This window comes from Eptatretus burgeri, chromosome 2 (assembly GCF_056783735.1).
Source record: "Eptatretus burgeri isolate ZD-2024b chromosome 2, Ebu_testis_v1, whole genome shotgun sequence".
In the NCBI taxonomy this organism is placed as follows: domain Eukaryota; kingdom Metazoa; phylum Chordata; class Myxini; order Myxiniformes; family Myxinidae; genus Eptatretus; species Eptatretus burgeri.
The window spans coordinates 103429812-103448232 of NC_140962.1; the positions used below are offsets into that span (position 1 = coordinate 103429812).

Genomic DNA, 18421 nt, shown 5'->3' on the forward strand with positions numbered 1-18421 from the left:
ATGGAAGAGCTGTCTGGGACTTTCGGAATTAAATTTTGCATCAATAATGGGTATAAAAAGTATATGGGTTGACAATATGTTTTGACCTTGACTTAATTTTCATGTCGTGACCCAATTATAGACAGTTTAACATTTTTCACAACTCGACTAAGGTTCGTCCGATCAAAAATAAAAAGTCCTCTATAGATATCTGAGGCCCTAGGCCGAGGGGATAGTACATTTCCACTTGATTTATCCCTGTTATCTGATCTTTCCCTGTTAAAGGTCAAAGTCAAATGGCGATCTGAATAAAATAATGCATTGTCATCGCTCAATTTTGCCAATGCACAATTTCAAAGACCGCTTGGCTTTCAAAAACGTTCTTGCATCATAATAGTGCCCCTGCACTAAAGTTGTGCATCTGATGTTGGAGTGTCATTGACCTCTTGTTTTCAGATTACGACGTAATAAACGAAAAACCACTTCTTTTTTTTATCACAACTAGAGTAATTTTCCTCCGATTTTCATGAGTTTTATGGATAGATTGTAGATGGGCACACGTTCTTAATTTTCACACCATCCTTAAATAATGAATGTCACATGGCGGTCAAAGCAGCAGCAAAAATAAATAATATGGCCATCATTAGATCATGGGACAAATGTAAGTCGCGGACGATCGTCAAGGGTAAGCTGGGGGAGGCGAGGGAGACTTAACCTGAGTGATCATAGATATACAGTTGAATTTGGGGATTCTTAAGAAAATAATTTATGACAACATTTAATCAATATTGTGCTTACAGTCAACAGTAGGCCTTATTAAATATCTTACGTTATCCTTTTGTCTCCGGTCGTTTGTTGGTTTCACCCGAAAAGCACCACCAAGGGAACATCAATGTCGATTTATTTTCCGCTGCGACACCGTTTGGATTACTGGTGCACTCGTTGCAGTGCCCAGAGGTCGACGCATTACAGAAATTCGGGGCTCTTCAGGGATCTGAAACCAAATTGCCTCCCCCCCCCCCCGGTAACTTACCCTTGGCGATCGCAGATATCTAGTTAATGTTCTTATCTGGCCATCCTCATCCTATCAAATCTGATACCGTTCTATCAGCTGACTTGGTGGGTATATCCACCAGTTATTCACAATCTAAAACAAAAATAAAAATAAAAGGTATGTATTGCTCGACATCTCATACAGACAAAGCAAGTGTGAAGTGAAGAACTGAAAAAGAAATCATTTCAATGACCCCCTACTACACAGTTTTTTGTACACATAGTCGAGGCTCATGGAAGAGCTAGCACCAGTACACGACAGGACAACATGAATAGTAGAGAGAGGGAGAAACCCCAACAACAAAGTTGAAGGCCAAAGTAGAGGCAGACTTGGACAAATAATAATGGGTCTGGGGAGGAATGAGGGTGGAGAAGATTGATAAAAATGAAACTCAGGAGGGAAACTGGAAATTTGGAAGGAAGCAATGGGATGTGGGGGAGTGGGGTTAACGAGGGTAGATACGATAATGGTTTTGGATTGGGGACAATAAGTTGAACACAAAGGGCTATTAAATAAAGATGGGAAAAGCTGAGAGGAAGGGCAAACAGCAAATTTGAAGATTCATCAACAAAATTTTTTTGATAATTCAGAGATGAAGACATTTGGCTGAAATAAAAATAATGATGCACCATTGTGGGTGAGCATTTTATATTTCCAGACAAAAATGCCAACATCTTTAGAAGTATACAGCACCAAACGTATCGTCTTCCTCAAATTTCTCAGAACGTTTTTAGTGCCTTTAAAGCCACGTAGTCTCAAACTGAAAAAAACCAAAACTTCAGAAAAAAAATACAGTCTGCACAACTTTCAACAAATCATGTTACTTTCAAAAGTAGCATCATCTTTAAAAGGAACATGAGAAAAAGAATAACAAAACAAAGGGCCAACCAAAGCCTTTGGAAAACTTGCCAAGTGATTTGCTCTTGTACAATGGGACAAAGACCAATGGAAACGGAATTCTTGCATACGCAACATCCACACAAGCAGAACCCAAGTGGAAACATCCTCTGGGAAGCCTAGGTGGTGCAAAATCCACAAGGGAGTAGTAGAGCTGCTAAAACTGGGAATTCTGGTACACGGAAATTTGGGCGGGTTGGCACATTGAGCTATAAAGTTAGAAGGGCAGCAAAAGGACCACTTGAACAAAAGTGTCAGTCGGTTTGCCACTCAAAGTACCTTTGCAAAGAGCTCATCACATTGGTAATGAAATTTCACACACCCTACAGGTGTGAATGCTGGCAAATTAAGCCTATAGATTTGACCAATTCTTGGAACAGAAGAGTGGTATGAGGCTATGAATGAATACTGGGGAAAAGAAAAGGGATGAGGGTTCAATTGTTCAACTCGTATCCATCGTGTCTTGACTGGTAGAGGTGGCCGCATCCTTCTGGATACTTTCAAAGATAGCCGACAGCTCCGGATTGGAGCTGATCTGTGTCTGGAAGTCACTCATTGGTGGACTTTTCTCAGCTTCTGGAATGGTGAGCAAAGCAGCAACTGCCCGCATCGCTGAGCGCTTCAGTTCATCCTGTTTCTCAAACTCCTGCTTCACGGAGTTTGCTTTCACCTATGACCAGGAAAGAGCACACCGAATAACTGTCCACCATTCTTTCCAATCCACATAATCTGCAACAAATTACCTCCACAAGGCTCACCCCACCCCCCCCACCCCCAACTTCCCAAACCCTCTCAAAATTATTATACTTGTCGTACCCAAGTAAACAGCCCATCAAAATAATCACATTCCTCATGCAAGAGGAGAGATGCCAACCCTGAGAAGTGAGATGTTGGAGCAACTCCAATAGCGAGATGAAACTCAATGAACTTTGTGACAAATTGTGAATTTTATCGAGAAAGGGGAGTTACTCCACTCGTGTCGTATCTGCGCTCGCTCTCAGGAGATATTTTGTAGCCCAGGTGATGAAGGTTTGATGTGCCTGATAATATTATGGTCCTGGGAACTGATGCAAGTCGGTCAAAGTAAAACAAGATGGTAAAGATGTGCGGTGCAATTTCAGGCAGCTCTCTTCGTATAACCAGTTCAATTAATTCATATGAGCTTGGTCCGCCACACTGTCATCATGCCCAATATCGAAAGATTAGCTGAATTTGAAAAAAAAAGTTGTTCCATTTCAACAGAATAAATAAATGATTCAACAAGCTAATTTGTTGAGTTTGTGTGAGACAGCCAACATTGGAATGAAGTGAGAATCCAGAATATATTTATGGCACAAGCAAAAATCTGATGTCTTTACATGGAAATTGAGGTTAGAAAGAGGAAATGTAAATTAAGAGTTACAGTGGGGAGAACAAGTATTTGATACAATGCCGATTTTGCAGGTTTTCCCACTTACAAAGCACGTAGTGGTCTGTAATTTTTATCATCGGTACACTTCAACTGTGAAAGACGGAATCTAAAACAAAAATCCTGAAAATCACATTGTATGATTTTTAAATAATTAATTTGCATTTTATTGCATGAAATAAGTATTTGATCACCTTCCAACCAGTAAGAATTCCGGCTCTCACAGACCTGTTAGTTTTGTCTTTAAGAAGCCCTCCCATTCTCCACTCATTACCTGTGTCAACTGCACCTGTTTGAACTCATTATCTGCATAAAAGACAGCTGTCCACACTCAATCAATCAGACTCCAACCTCTCCACAATGGGCAAGACCAGAGAGCTGTCTCAGGACATCAGGAACAAAATTGTAGACTTGCACTAGGCTGGGCTACAGGACAATAGGCAAGCAGCTTGGTGAGAAGGCAACAACTGTTGGCGCAATTATTAGAAAATGGAAGAAGTTCAAGATAAGTCAATCTCCCTCGATCTGGGGCTCCATGCAAGATCTCACCTCATGGAGCCTCAATGATCATGAGAAAGGTGAGGATCAGCCCAGAACTACATGGCAGGACCTGGTCAATGACCTGAAGAGAGCTGGGACCACAGTATCAAAGAAAACCATAAGTAACACACTACGCAGTCATGGATTAAAATCCTGCAGCGCACGCAAGATCCCTCTGCTCAAGCCAGCGCATGTCCAGGCCCGTTTGAAGTTTGCCAATGACCATCTGGATGATCCAGAGGAGGAATGGGAGAAGGTCATGTGGTCTGATGAGACCAAAATAGAGCTTTTTGGTTTAAACTCCACTCGCCTTGTTTGGAGGAAGAAGAAGGATGAGTACAACCCCAAGAACACCATCCCAACCGTGAAGCATGGAGGTGGAAACATCATTCTTTGGGGATGCTTTTCTGCAAAGGGGACAGGACGACTGCACCGTATTGAGGGGAGGATGGATGGGGCCATGTATCGTGAGATCTTGGCCAACAACCTCCTTCCCTCAACAAGAGCATTGAAGATGGGGCGTGGCTGGGTCTTCCAGCATGACAACGACCAGAAACACACAGCCAGGGCAACTAAGGAATGGCTCCGTAAGAAGCATCTCAAGGTCCTGGAGTGGCCTAGCCAGTCTCCAGACCTGAACCCAATAGAAAATCTTTGGAGGGAGCTGAAAGTCTGTGTTTCCCAGCGACAGCCCTGAAACCTGAAGGATCTGGAGAAGATCTGTATGGAGGAGTGGGCCAAAATCCCTGCTGCAGTCTGTGCAAACCTGGTTAAGAACTACAGGAAACGTCTGATCTCTGAAATTGCAATCAAAGGTTTCTGTACCAAATATTAAGTTATGTTTTTCTGATGTATCAAATACTTATTTCATGCAATAAAATGCAAATTAATTATTTTAAAATCATACAATGTGATTTTCAGGATTTTTGTTTTGGATTCCGTCTTTCACAGTTGAAGTGTACCTATGATAACCAGAGTTGGTGTCAAAGCCACCCAATGCTCGCCTGTTTATACATTTATCGTTTTTAAAAGACGAGTCTAATAATTAATATTGTTAAAAGCATTGCAGTGAAGTATAATTATAAAGCAATATATGTATTTGTATTTTGTAATCAGTAACAATAGCGCAAGTGAGCACAATATACGCCCTAACAAGAAGGTGTATACAGAATTGTGCAACTACATGGAAAACAGCATCCTGGTTGCCATGACAACCACTTTCGATGACGCACGTATGGCGAGACACACCGTCTCCACAGTCTGCACCTATGTACCAAATATGAAACGTGAAAGTTGAAAACTTTGGGAGTTAGAGTGCGGACAGTAATGGATGGAAAACAGCATCCCGGTTGCCATGGCAACCACTTTAGATGACGAAGGTATGTCGCTACACACCGTCTCCACAGTCTGTACCTATGTACCATATATGAAACGTGAAAGTTGAAAACTTTGGGAGTTAGAGTGCGGACAGGAACTGATGGAAAACAGCATCCTGGTTGCCATGGCAACCACTTTAGATGACGAACATATGTTGCGACACACTGTCTCCACAGTCTGTACCTATGTACCAAATATGAAGCGTGAAAGTTGAAAACTTTGGGAGTTAGAGAGGGGACAGGAACGGACATAGACGGACGGACGACCGGTATCACATAATACGCCCCGATATATATATATATATATATATATATATATATATATATATATATATATATATATATATATATATATATATATATATATATATATATATATATATATATATATATATATATATATATATATATATATATATATATATATATATATATATATATATATGGCGTATAAAAAAATAGTGTGGTAGAAAAAAACATTAGAAAGGAAACTCGAGGGGGAGCACTCGGGAGAGTGCAAAACCTCCACCGCCAATACTGCTGGGTCACTCAAGTGAACCTATCTTATACATTAAATATGATGTCAACAGTGCTGACAGTTATAGTTCTTTTCTCCAACATTTTTTGGGGGCGGGGTTGGAAATCACTTAAAACATGTAGAAATGCAAAAACAAAAAATTTCTCTAACAATTTTTTTTGGGGGGGGGGGGACCAAGTCCAAAATCTAATGGCATGATCCTTGGACCATACCTAACCCCCCCCCCCCCACCAAGTTTCGTCACAATCCGTCGAGGAGTTTTTCCGTAATACTGTTCACAAACAAACAAACAAAAAGGGGTGAAAACAGTAACCTCCGATCTTCGATGGCGGAGGTTAAAAATAACTTGCATCAAAAAATTTAACATTTTCACACTCACGCTCATGCTGACGCGCACGCCGGGGGTATCGCTATAGCTCTCTGTTCTTCGAACAGGTGAGCTAAAAATTACAGACCTCGACTTGTTTTGTAAGTGGGAAAACCTGCAAAATCGGCAGTGTATCAAATACTTGTTCTCCCCACTGTATTTTTGCCAGAAAAAAATAAAATAAAGAAGAGTCTGCATCTTTGCAAAATCACATATGGCACAAGCAAAAATAATGTTCCGATTAATCAAAGGTAATAAATAAAGAGCGTTGCATTTTGCAAACAGCTCGAGCTGACATAAGGTTCAGAAGATGACGATGCTCCAAAGGTCACCTTGGTGGTGCAAGTGGCTCTGAGCGGTTCGACAAGCCGATCCAATCGCTGCAGAACAGCGCTGGGGCACAAGGTTGAGAGACGAACGAGCATGAGGAACGTCAACATCTGCGAAAAACATGGCAAAAGAGGAACCGGGTTTATAGAATTTACATTTTTTCCAAAACGTCACAAACCATGGGTCCAAAAGTCACTGCAATTCAATCATTTCCGTCAGATGAAACTAAATATGAAGCTAAACATTTTGCTTTGTCACCTTGATGTCATAGTGATCCTTTAGCCCGTCCTCGACATGATTCAAAAACTCAAATATGTCAAGGCGGTCAAGGCAGGTGTCCAGGAGCGTGTACATGCACTCAAAAGCCGCTTTTCTGATGTCTAGGCCATCATCGACAGTATGCTTGAAAGGACCCATCTCAACCTAAGGACACACAGAGTCATTTCTGGATGTGTTGATAGCATTCAAAATATATTCTGCTAAGCTATCTTGTGCAAATGAAAAGGAAAGCCCCAGTATCTGACAAACACACTCTCAAATGATGCTGCTTCATATCTGAAGGGAACACAAACAAAATCAATTCATGAAGTCTTTCTTTGTATACCCAGATTGGGAGAGGTTATTTGTCAAGTTTGCAGAGGTGAATTGCACACACCTACCAATTCCCATTCATGTCCATGAATGGTGTCAAATACCTCCGTGTTAGTACCATCCACCACGTGCCCATGTCCACTAAAACCCACCCTTTCTCTATGTCCCCATCTTCAGCATACCTCGACTTCATGTCCTCTCTTTTTGCATCCCCTCCCCCCCCCCGCCACTCACATATTCCCTCACCTCCCCCTCAGATTCCCAAAATCTCCTCTTTCACAGTGCCCCCTTCTCAGAATCCCCTCACCACCCCCGTCTCACTTCCACCCTGGCCCAACCCTTCTCTGAACTCCACCACCCCCTTCACATTCCTGCACCCTGCCAATACTGCCTCCTCTCGTACCAAACTGTGTGGACCTCAAACATCCGAGGCCTCCCCTCTGCTCCAACCTGACATCTCTCAATCCCGGCTGCTGCTGATAAACTGGACATCTGTTCATCTGTTTAACAGAATCCTTCCTCCCACTGGACGTACCCGACTACCCTTGGTGTCCTTCCCTGGTTATTGCCTCCTACGGTTTGATAGGACTGAATCCAGTCCCAACGGCAGAGTTACACTTTAAATGAAGAACTTAATTTCTAACTGTCCATGAAATGCTCCCACACCGCCAAACCCCCTTTGGCTGAGACTTCCTCTCCACTACCACCATGTGTGTGTGTGTGTGTGTGTGTGTATGTGTATGTGTATGTGTGTGTGTGTGTGTGTGCATGTGCGTGTGCGTGTGCGTGTACTGTCCCAAAGTGACAACTCCATTTACATCTCTGTGTCTCTGTGTTTGTCTCTCTCTCAACTTTTCAAATGTCACCACGCCAATTATGTGTGTTGGTACTTATCTCACAAGTGATGGCACTTCAGCAAAAGACTTGTATGACACCAAGACTTAATGTATGAACTTCTCCACCCAATTTCTGCCAATGAAAAATCCTCCCCCTTCTGGATTTGGTTATGACAAATTTCCCCCCTCATGTCTCCGGCTCTTGCTCTGCTCCAATTGGCTCATCTGTTAATGTGCTTCTTCGAGTCAACATCTCTCGGGCCATTCTCAGAGAGCCGCCTCTGTGCAGGAGAGTCTGGCAGTTTACTCAGGCAGACTGGCATGTACTGCAAGCAACCATCTCAGGTCAGTACTGGTCTTCGATATCTGCCACCCTTGATATTAACTCAGTTTGGTAATTCTTCCACAGACATCTGCCTTCTCATGCACAGTTTCATCCCATTTAGTCTTCAGTTATCATACCAACCCTCCTACCCATGGTATACTGAATCATGTGTTGAGGCAGTTGCTTTGAAGCAACTTGCCTTTTCTTCCTGGAAGGAAAATCCGACTGAAGGCAATCTAAGATCATTCCACAAAACCCGGAAAAAGTGTCGTCTCCCTCTTGTAAAACTTGGTGGTGCCTTGTTAAGTCCGTCTCTGTAGTTGGCTCCCCTTCCATACCTTCCCTCACTTCAAATGGCACCACAGCAAACTCCACTCGTGAAAAGGCCAAATGCCTAAATTCTGTGTTTACTTCGAAATATTGACTCCAACCCCTCACTCTCAGCACACCTACCCTTCCCAGTTGTACCCAACTACTCCTCAACCCTATTCTTGCACATCCTCTCTCTGCCATTTTCATCATATCGTTGCCCAGGATAATCTTCCATCCACTTTTAAGTCAGCCATAATAATCATATTACCTCAACAAGATGCAAACATTGATCCCCTTAACTGCAGACCTACCAGCTTTCTTCCAAGCATCAGCAAGGTCATGGAATTAATGATCGCAGTTTATAAATCATTCCTTTTCTCCAGCGACATCTCAGATCATCAATTCAGATATGACCAGGTAACTTTATGTGGAACATGTTGCTTCTGCTCTCCCAATGATGGAAGCCCTCAATGTCAGACAAAAGATCAGGGCAATCTCTCCTGACATATCTTGAGCATTCGATGCAGTATGGCATCTCATCTTGCTCTCCAAACTCTCTGCCAACGGCATCCAAGACCAACTCCACTCATGGGTTACTGACTTCTACTCTCAACGGGACTCTTTTATCTCCTCTCCCTGTCAAGGCTGGAGTGCCCCAAAGTAGTGTTCTGGCCCCGTCCTACACCTAATCTTCATCAATGATCTCTCTAAATCTCAGGAAAATACTCTCTCGATTTGCTGACGACTCCACCATCTGCCAGAACATCCCTCAGGTTTCATGTAGGCAGGCAGCATCCTCTTCCTTCTCTGCAGACCCTGATATATGCCAAGTGTGTCATCAGCTCTCAATTCTGTCTTTAAATCCTGACAAATCTCACACTCTCACTGTCTCTCGCAAAGGCCTGTCTGGCAAATACAACCATCTACTTTCTTAACAATCCTCTTGAAGACGTTCAGTCACTCAAATGTTTTGGCCACACTATCAATCATGATCTTTCTTGGGCAAGCCACACTGGGGCAGACGAGGGGGAAGCTGAAGTTGACCTTCTCTCACGATGAAGCTGAGTCTATGGACATATCACTTTCATATGGCAGAGAGGTCGGTGGTGGCCTGTTTTTCACCGCCTCCTTTCTGGTCTGTGCTCACCTATACTCTTTCTCCCTGTGGAACCAACTTCTGCATTCTCTTCAATCTCATTCTTCCCTTCAGGGCTTCAAGACAGATGTTCACCATTATCTAAGATTATCCCTCCCTTCCCATCCAAAACCATGAACTTTTATTCGCTGTTATCCCTCCACAAGTACACTTCTTTCCAAGTTTCTGGCTTTTCCATGCTTATAATTTCCAGCTATTTCCATCCTTTCCACCCCCCCCCCTCCATGCTCTCCCCAAGTACACATTCCTTATTTCTCCAAGTCTCCATCTATTTTGTCCCTCAGCCCTGCTGTTGGTGTGCCCCCCCCGGCTCTTTCTGCTTTTCCTTTTGTTCTGTTACTTCCAGATCCGTTCAATGTACAAGCTACTCCACAAGCCTCAACATTGTGCATGAAAAAAGAAAGAAAAACTCTCTTAAGAACACATACCTCTCGTATGAGTTCCTTGCGAACCTTTGTCTCATTGTACAGGTGTGGAAGCACCAAATTGAGCAGGTCACGGATAAGCGAAGGCTTGTTGTGGGCGGCAGAGTTGAACGTTACAAGGGATACACGCCGTACATTCAAGTCAGGATCTTCAAGCGTTTCCAGGAAATCCCCTGTATAGAAACAATTTATTGGATTAATTGAGGCAAATCATTAAAGAAATGAGAAGTACACAGTACCAAGAAGCAAAAATAAAAAATAAAAAAACAGTCACAAGCAACTTTATATTCAACACTTACTTTACGATTCATAATAGTGAAAACTACAGAGGGTGTGAAATACTCGATATCAAACTTTCCTGTGGTATTCCTAGGTCCAGTCATATCCTCAAGTAACAAAGACCAATAATTTGTATTCCTGGATGGATTGTGCTATAAAACCATGACAAGGCCAACATCTGAACCTTTTAAGAACAAAATAATGGATGTCCAACTTTTTCAGGAAATTTAGCAAAGTCCCACCAATACTTATCACCACTGAAGGTAGATGGAGATTGTGCTTCCACCCCAGTGAACAGGATATCTCAAAAAGTTGTGGACGGATTTGGACAAAATTTGTTGGAAAGGTTCGATGTGTGACAAGAATGAAATTATTCGATTTTGGTGAAGATCCAGATCCAAGAATTTTAAGTGATACTGTTGTGGGGCCGGATCTCGGCAGCGAGCACGACCGTGAGGGGGAGCAGTAGAGACGGCTCCACCAAACACCCGGAATTTAGGTCGTACCTTTCAGATAAATCGGAAAGGTCATGGGTCCCTTATCGGACTGAAGATCGCCAATAGGTCGACCACGTGGGATAGGGTTAATTGCCAATTTCAATATACCTAAATACCCACGTCATCCAAACTACCAGGGAAATTCACCCTCGGCAGGATCTGCGCGATCCAGGCCGTTACCGAGCCGGATCCGAGTCGTACCCTGAGCGGAGAGTACCAGAATCCTGCCGGGCCGATTGCACAATTACGGCAACAATGACCTTCCTAATCCCCAATACGCACACTGTGGCAAACCAATGGTAGAAAGGACAAGGACGAGTTGGTACATTCAACAAAAGGGGAATTTATTTACAACAATAATTGGGGAACGAGGGGAGCACGTAAGGGTAGAGTTATCCGAATATAGCAAGGCAAATAATGTACAAGGAACACAGGCACTTAACAGTTTCTACTTATCGGACGGGGCCCACGGACACACACACACACACACACACACACACACACACACACACACACACACACACACACACACACGCACACACGCACACACGCACATACACACACACACACACCCCAAAATGGACCCCGTCAGGTCTTTCTTGAAGGCTTCCAGCTCGAGGGAAGGTGAGCTGGAGACCAGAGCTAGCTTGGACCTGTCCGCCTCGTGCGGTCTTCGACGTTCTTGCTCGGCGGGACTCGAACCCGCAACAACGATGCCACTCCAAGCACCAGGGACGGAGGATGAAGGACGGATGCCAACCAGCAAGAGCGCAGACAAGGCAGCGAGCGCCAGCAGGCAAGGCCAGGCAATCCGGGACGATCCGGCAGACAAACCCCAACTGCCTCCAGTCGGATCGCGCCGATCAATTATTCACTCCCCGTCCAGGGGGGAGGGGACTCCCTATCGCAACCCGCCCCCCCCCTTACTGGACGGTTTTGCGCGCGATCCGCTCGTTGCCCCTGTGATTGGCCAAAAGGGGCGCCAAGTCCGCTGATTGGACCGGGGGGCGTGGCAGGCGTCACGGCAGATCGCCCCTCAAACAGGAAGATGAGTAATATTGTCCTGCATTGGCTCCCATTGGCCGAACGAAGGCAAACTCGCTCGCATCTTTCTGATTGGTCGAGAGAGACGCCAAGTCCTTCATTGAACTCCGCCCACCACGAGCGTTATGGTGTCAGGATGGAGCGAGGCGAAGGTGTTGTTATTGTTGGAGTTGAAAATGTAAAAGAAATCCCTGACTATCAAAATTACTCCGCAGCGCAAGAACATTTAATCACCCATTAGACACAGGGGATGGATTCCAACTATACACATATACCTAACGAAATAACTGAGCTACGGGGACCTGTCTGTTGTGTGCTCATGGCTGCCAGATTTGTAACAATACTTCACCATTGAGTGATAGGACCAAAAACGATATATAGCACAATACCTCAAAAAGTTATGGACAGATTCGGATGAAACTTGGCAGACACGTTGGGTGTGTGACAAGAAAGAATCGATTCGAATTTTTTTATTTTTTTTTGTATACCTTGGTCGAGGCTCGTATGAGAGCAAACACACAACTCACAGCAAGGGGGCATGAGACAAGAGGGGCGGGAGTGGGAGGGACAAAACAGTGGGGAACAGACACATTAGGTGAACTGTGGAAGGGAGAGGGATGGGGATGGGACGGGGAACATGGCGAAGAGAAGATGGACATTTCAGGGACTTTCAGGAAGGAAAGCAGGGGAATTGAAGAAAGTGGGCTTGGGTGGATTATCGGGGGTAGAAAAGATCGAGGATTTGGATGGGGGAAGATAAGAGGTGGTGGTGAACAGCTGTTTTGAAAGCCTGGAGGGAAGAATGGGAAAGAATAGAGTGAGGAAGTTTATTCCAAAGGCGGGAAAAAAGAGGAATGAAAGAGTGAAGATGAGCAGTGATTCGTGATTTTGGTAGTTTTACCAGAAGGGGGTTGTTGGCGGACCTTGAGCGCCCTGTGGAAATGTGGTGGGGACAAATCGCAGAGAGAGCAGGGGGGGCAAGGCTGGAGAGGAGTCGGTAGAAGACAGAAAGACCACCGACCAACCTGCGGTGATTGAGTGAGAGGCCCAAAGACTCAGCTTCATTGCGGGAGATGCCGATGATCTTAAATGCCCTGGTTTCGACAGCGTGAATCCGAGAAAGGTGGGAGGCAGGAGCACCAGCCCAGAGGGGAGAGCAGTACTCCATCAGGCAACGGACAAAAGCTTTGTAAGTGGATTTTGGTGAAGATTCAAATCCAGATCCAGATACAAGAATCATTTAAGTGTGATTCTTCACCATTGAGAGATGGGGCCAAAAACGATATACAGTACAACATATTTCAAAATGTTGTGGACGAATGACAAAACGAGGTGGACGAGTTGGTTAGGTGACAAGAAAAAAAAACGTGAACTCTTCCGCCTTGTGGAGGTATGCGCTCTGAAAAGTGCCGTTTTAGTTTTACAATGAAATCGTACAATCATTTTTTTTGTTTGAAAAGCGAAATATATTTTTTGTGTGCACATTGGCGAGGCTCGGATAAGAACCAACACACAGAACATATAACAAAGGACGCAGGAGACAATAAATATTATGATTTAACAATACGTTAAAAATTGAAAGAAAGAAAGGTCAGTATGGTTTCACTGGCACACTTTTTGGGTCATTTGGGCTAGTAACATGTATGAATGAAATAGGAGGAGGAGGAGGAGCAGGAGGTGGAGGAAGAGGAAGAGGAAAAGCAGGAGGATTGCGTGATTGATGTGAAAAATGTTCCTCACTCCATTTTGTGTGCTCCATTGAAACCGTGATGCAAAGATGCGTGATCAAGCCGTGTCTGACTGTTTCTCATTTGCTCAAAATCGACCTTGACATGATTATACAAGCTGGTCGCCTCTTCTGTAGCTTAAAATCGTATACTTTCCTCACGTGGAGTGAAAACGTCCGATGCTTCTAATCAATGGTCACCACAATTATATCAAATAAGTGGAAGTTCAATCGATTAAATGGCAGGTCTGGCATGAGACAAGCAAGCAAGAAATAAAATCAGATATATTGGTATTTATCATGTGGGTAATTGTGCAGGAAATCTCCAACAGGCACCAATTTGCATTAATGTGTGGATGCAATCCTGGTGACAAAATACTATACAGCTTGCATTTACTTCATCTGTGACTTCCAACAAAGCAAAATGGTGATGAGGCAAGCATTCAGTTTGAGCAGAACTGGCCACTCATACCATAAACATGCAATAGCAGTCAAGGATCAATACAACTGTAATATGGTGTTGGAAAGAATGAAATGAACGATTGGGAACTTGAGAGCACAATAAAAGTTTAGATTGTCTGCACAGAACAGAATGCAATACGAATAACATCTCCCTCTCCCCCCCCCCCCCCCGCCAAGAAAAAAAAAATTAGGCAACATATGAAAAGGTTACACCAGATAGTACCTGCAGAGCATTGCCGACCCACCTTTTTCAAATTGATCCAAGTGTACAAGAGGCTACTCAGATTTACTAATTTTTTTTAAAATACAAAAATTAAATAAATAAAAGTTCAAACATAAGGAACCAGCACATGGAGCCATTATGAACTGTAAATTAGTGAGGAGGTGTTGGAAAGAGATGGGAGGAACTGATGACATTCTTCATCCAATGAGGAATCAAGCTGGAAGCTTTGGACTGTTCATATGAGTGGTCAGAGGTTTCAAAAAACCCACATTGTGAATGCGATGGGGGAACATAGCATCTACGGTTCATGGCGGAACACCGTCCTACCACTCAAACTTTTAGTCTTACAAAATGCAATCTCTGGGGGATGAAGTCAAGCACCTGGGAAATAATTCTGACCAAAGCATAGCAAACGGCAAGAACGCAACACTATTGCAAATGAATGGAAAACGAAAGAGTTCGAACAACTTAACCAGAGAGAGAGAGAGAGAGAGAGAGAGAGAGAGAGAGAGAGAGAGAGAGAGAGAGAGAGAGAGAGAGAGAGAGAGAGAGAGAGAGAGAGAGAGAGAGAGAGAGAGAGACATGGGTGGAGTCTGCAAGCAGCAAGTTTAATTGATCGAGATGATATAAAATACTCTGATGATGGACAAAATATTACGGTATTTTACTTTACAAGTATTGCAAAGCAGGTTTTTGAAAGTGCCAAAAAGGCAATTTGTGTTCTCCAGTGCTCAAATATATAATGAAATTGAAATAATAAAGATTTTAAAGGTCATCAAAAAATTTTTTTTCGGAAGTTTACCGCCAATGATGCAGCGACTTTTACGCCACCTTATTTAACATGTTATGTTAGTTCTTCGTGCCTGTTGTTTGTGTCCTTTATGACGTCTTAAGTTTTTTTTCCTGTTTAGAACGATTTTCAATTTTGTTTGACTGCCAGACAGGCAAACAGCCCAAAAACAAAAAAATTAAAATGCTCACTCCTCTCTGTGTGCACACAATCGTGATGAATTTGAATTCAAATACAAAGTACTGCTAAACTACAGCTTCATTTTCCGATACGTGTTTAAAATAAAACATTCAATTGAAATAAAGTTATCCCTCGATCATAATCTGATGTTTGTGGACAGGCAGAAACAGAAGTGAACCAATTGCTTAACCCCACTCTTCGCTTCACATGCGTGGGATAATAACTGCACATCTAGAAACGCGTCACGGTTTTCTTTGCACGACGATGAAGAATGTGAGCAAAAAATAGGAGGTAGTAATTTTGACATCAAACTCGCAGCACTGACGTCACAATGTGGTTTTATTTTTCTCTTCTGCAATTGAGGCTCATGGAGGAGCAAAGTGACAAAGGGTGGAACATTAAGAGACTGTCAAAAAGATGGAGGTGAATTGGCAGGCAATTTAAAGAGAAAGGTTGCTGGGTGCACAATCGGATAACTAAGGAGAATTGGCACCAACATAATCATCTTTGTTTTTGATGGCAGGCAAAGTGAGGGAACTTTTTGAAAAAAAGGACAATCATGCTCCAATTTATTTTCCGTTCGTGTTGAATGACTTCGCAGTGATCTCCAGGACTGTCACACAAATTGTTGCTCATCAACAAAAAGATTGAATATGGTCTTTCCGTGTTACTTTAGATATTGTCAGAAAAACTTGTCCAAAGAGTTTGATTCTGTAATCCAGTGGTGGGTCACACCATTTGAGTGACCATCTGATGACATGTTGCAAACTTAATGATGCTGACCTGCATAATAGCACAACATATCTACAAAAAACCAGGGTGGTTCAAGTGAGGAAATGGCAAGGATTTTATGATAAGAAAAACAACAAACTTACCAATGCAGCTCTTCAGCAGAGAGTCCACGGCCTGGGGCTGGTCTGAAATGGTAAACTTAACTGCGGTCACCACCGTGCTGCGCGCATGTGGAGATCCTGCAGGACATGCGACCTTTCAATTATACTGCACACCAGTATCTTGTATTATCCATCAATTATTATCGATTATCCAAATAAATGCCTCATTGTCAAAGCTACAGGATTCTGCAACATATGGTAAGGCCACTTGAAAAGCGTCTCTGCACTTGCAAGGAAGGGTACAGTTATGACCTGAAAGCATTGCACTCAAATGTGGGTCCTTCATCTTGGTTAGATGACAGAGTTTATTTGCTTTATGGTGGTTGGCATAAATGTAATAACACCAGATACAACCAAAAGGAAAATGTGTGCAGCTGGAAATAGTCAGTCTTCAGGGAGGTCACACACAAGGCTAACCTGAAAAAGTAAAAGCATGAATGGCCACACCAAGCCTATGCAGCTGAGTTAGCGAAATTAAAGACATTGAAAAAGGGAAATGTAAAAACTTTTAGAAACACTATAAAATTTCAGGCACTCTTGCTTTACACACACAGCAACTTGCAATTTGGCATTTAGAGTATAAAAATGCAAAGTTGAAGTTTTTTCCATTCTTTTGCAAGATCAAGGCTCATGGAAGAACAAAATAGAAATTGACAGTGGGACAGTTGGACACCAAGCAAAGAATAAACAAACAGGAAAAGAGGGCAACCTGCAAGTAAGAGGATTGCATGTGTCGGTGTGGGTGTCAATGGGGGTACAAAAAATAATGGGTAAGGATGGAGGATGACATGAGATGGTAGTGCATGTTCTGCTTGAAGCCCTGGAGTGAAGAGCGGGATTGAACAGCCTCAGGAAGATGATTTCAGAAACCGGGAAAAAAACTAACAACAGAAGGAGTTGAGATGCGCAGTCTGGATTTTGGAAATTTAACCAGGAGGGGGGTTGCTGGAGAGGGTCGGAGCAGAGGAAGGTTGCAGGAGAATCGACCTCATAGCATTGATGTCAGAATGTGGCGAAATTTTTGATTTATTATTTTCGGCAGCAGTTGAGGCTCATGGAAGAGCAAAGTGACATATTGACCCTGGAGCAGTGTTTCTCAAGGTGGGGCGCGGCAATATTTTGGTGGGGCATGAGGATTCAGAATTAATGAATCAATATATGATCGCTTTCATAGCTTTGCTGCGAGTTCCCTTCTTGGTTGACTCAGCCATTTCTGGTGGATTTATCTGAAGTACCAGAGCAATACCAAGAGGAGTTATGCAAGTTGCAACAAGATGAGTCTGTGAAAACTCTTTTCAAGATCAAAGGAACCATTATGTGGCTGTCTGAGGAGAGCGAAAAGAAATACCCAAACTCGACTACTTTGGCAAGGGAAGTATTGATAAATTTTCCATCATCTTATTTAGTCAAATGTGGATTTAGTGTTGTTGCCGATTTTCTGCAAGCTAAGAGAAATTGACTGGAAATCATGAAACGGTGGTGATTTAAGGCTGAAATTGACAAAATTGGTTCCTCGAATCAAACAAATCTGCAGCCAGCGTCAAGGGCAGGGCTCCCATTCAAGTGAGTATCAATTGAATAAAATTTGCAACAAAGTTTAAATAAAGCCTTTTGAATACATATGTAGTATATACTGTAGTGTCTCCAATCATGGTGGGGCGTACGATTTTTTTTGAAAAATCAAAGTGGGATGTGGGACAAAAAAGGTTGAGAAACTGCCCTGGAGGGAAGGACAAATCAATGAAGACACCAAAGATCAAGCGAAAACGTTGTTTCAAAAAGGGAAAAATAAATAAATAGTCAGCAAAGCAAATGCCCTTTCAAGGAGTACTGCAAACGATAACCATGTAAACTGTTGCACCAATAGATTCAAGCAATGAAAAGTAACACAGGCTGCGCACCTGATGAGAGGTAACCCTTTAAACGGGGCAGGAGGCTAACAGGATCAATTAGGGCGAGCTTGCCCAAACACTCAGCTACCACATTTCGAGTGCCTTCCTCTGCACACTCGCAATGCTTGAAAAGCAGTGCCCATATGTCTTCCACATAAGGCTTGAGTGCCGTCACTTGAGCAGAGCTGATCACCTCCTGCCATGCAAGAACAATTACAAAGAAAGATTAAAATAAAATAAAGACCAACTGCAACTTGAAATTCTTATTTCATTTTAAACTGAAGGAAAAAGTGCTCCCCAT

General features: G+C 43.0%; 1 protein-coding gene across 2 annotated transcripts in view; it reads right to left on the reverse strand.

The window, feature by feature from the left end:
* Positions 1-1664: 1664 nt before the first annotated feature.
* The window catches only part of LOC147032709 (cullin-associated NEDD8-dissociated protein 1-like), a 97091-nt gene continuing 80334 nt past the window's right edge, over positions 1665-18421 (reverse strand). For both annotated transcript variants that reach the window (XM_085870552.1, XM_085870551.1), the window contains exons 13-18: positions 18130-18316; positions 16211-16306; positions 10138-10307; positions 6748-6912; positions 6492-6599; positions 1665-2600 (exon numbers count right to left, since the gene is read on the reverse strand). In XM_085870552.1, the coding sequence (XP_085726678.1) occupies positions 2373-2600; positions 6492-6599; positions 6748-6912; positions 10138-10307; positions 16211-16306; positions 18130-18316 (954 nt within the window). In that variant the 3' untranslated portion in view covers positions 1665-2372. The remainder of the gene's footprint in view (positions 2601-6491; positions 6600-6747; positions 6913-10137; positions 10308-16210; positions 16307-18129; positions 18317-18421) is intronic.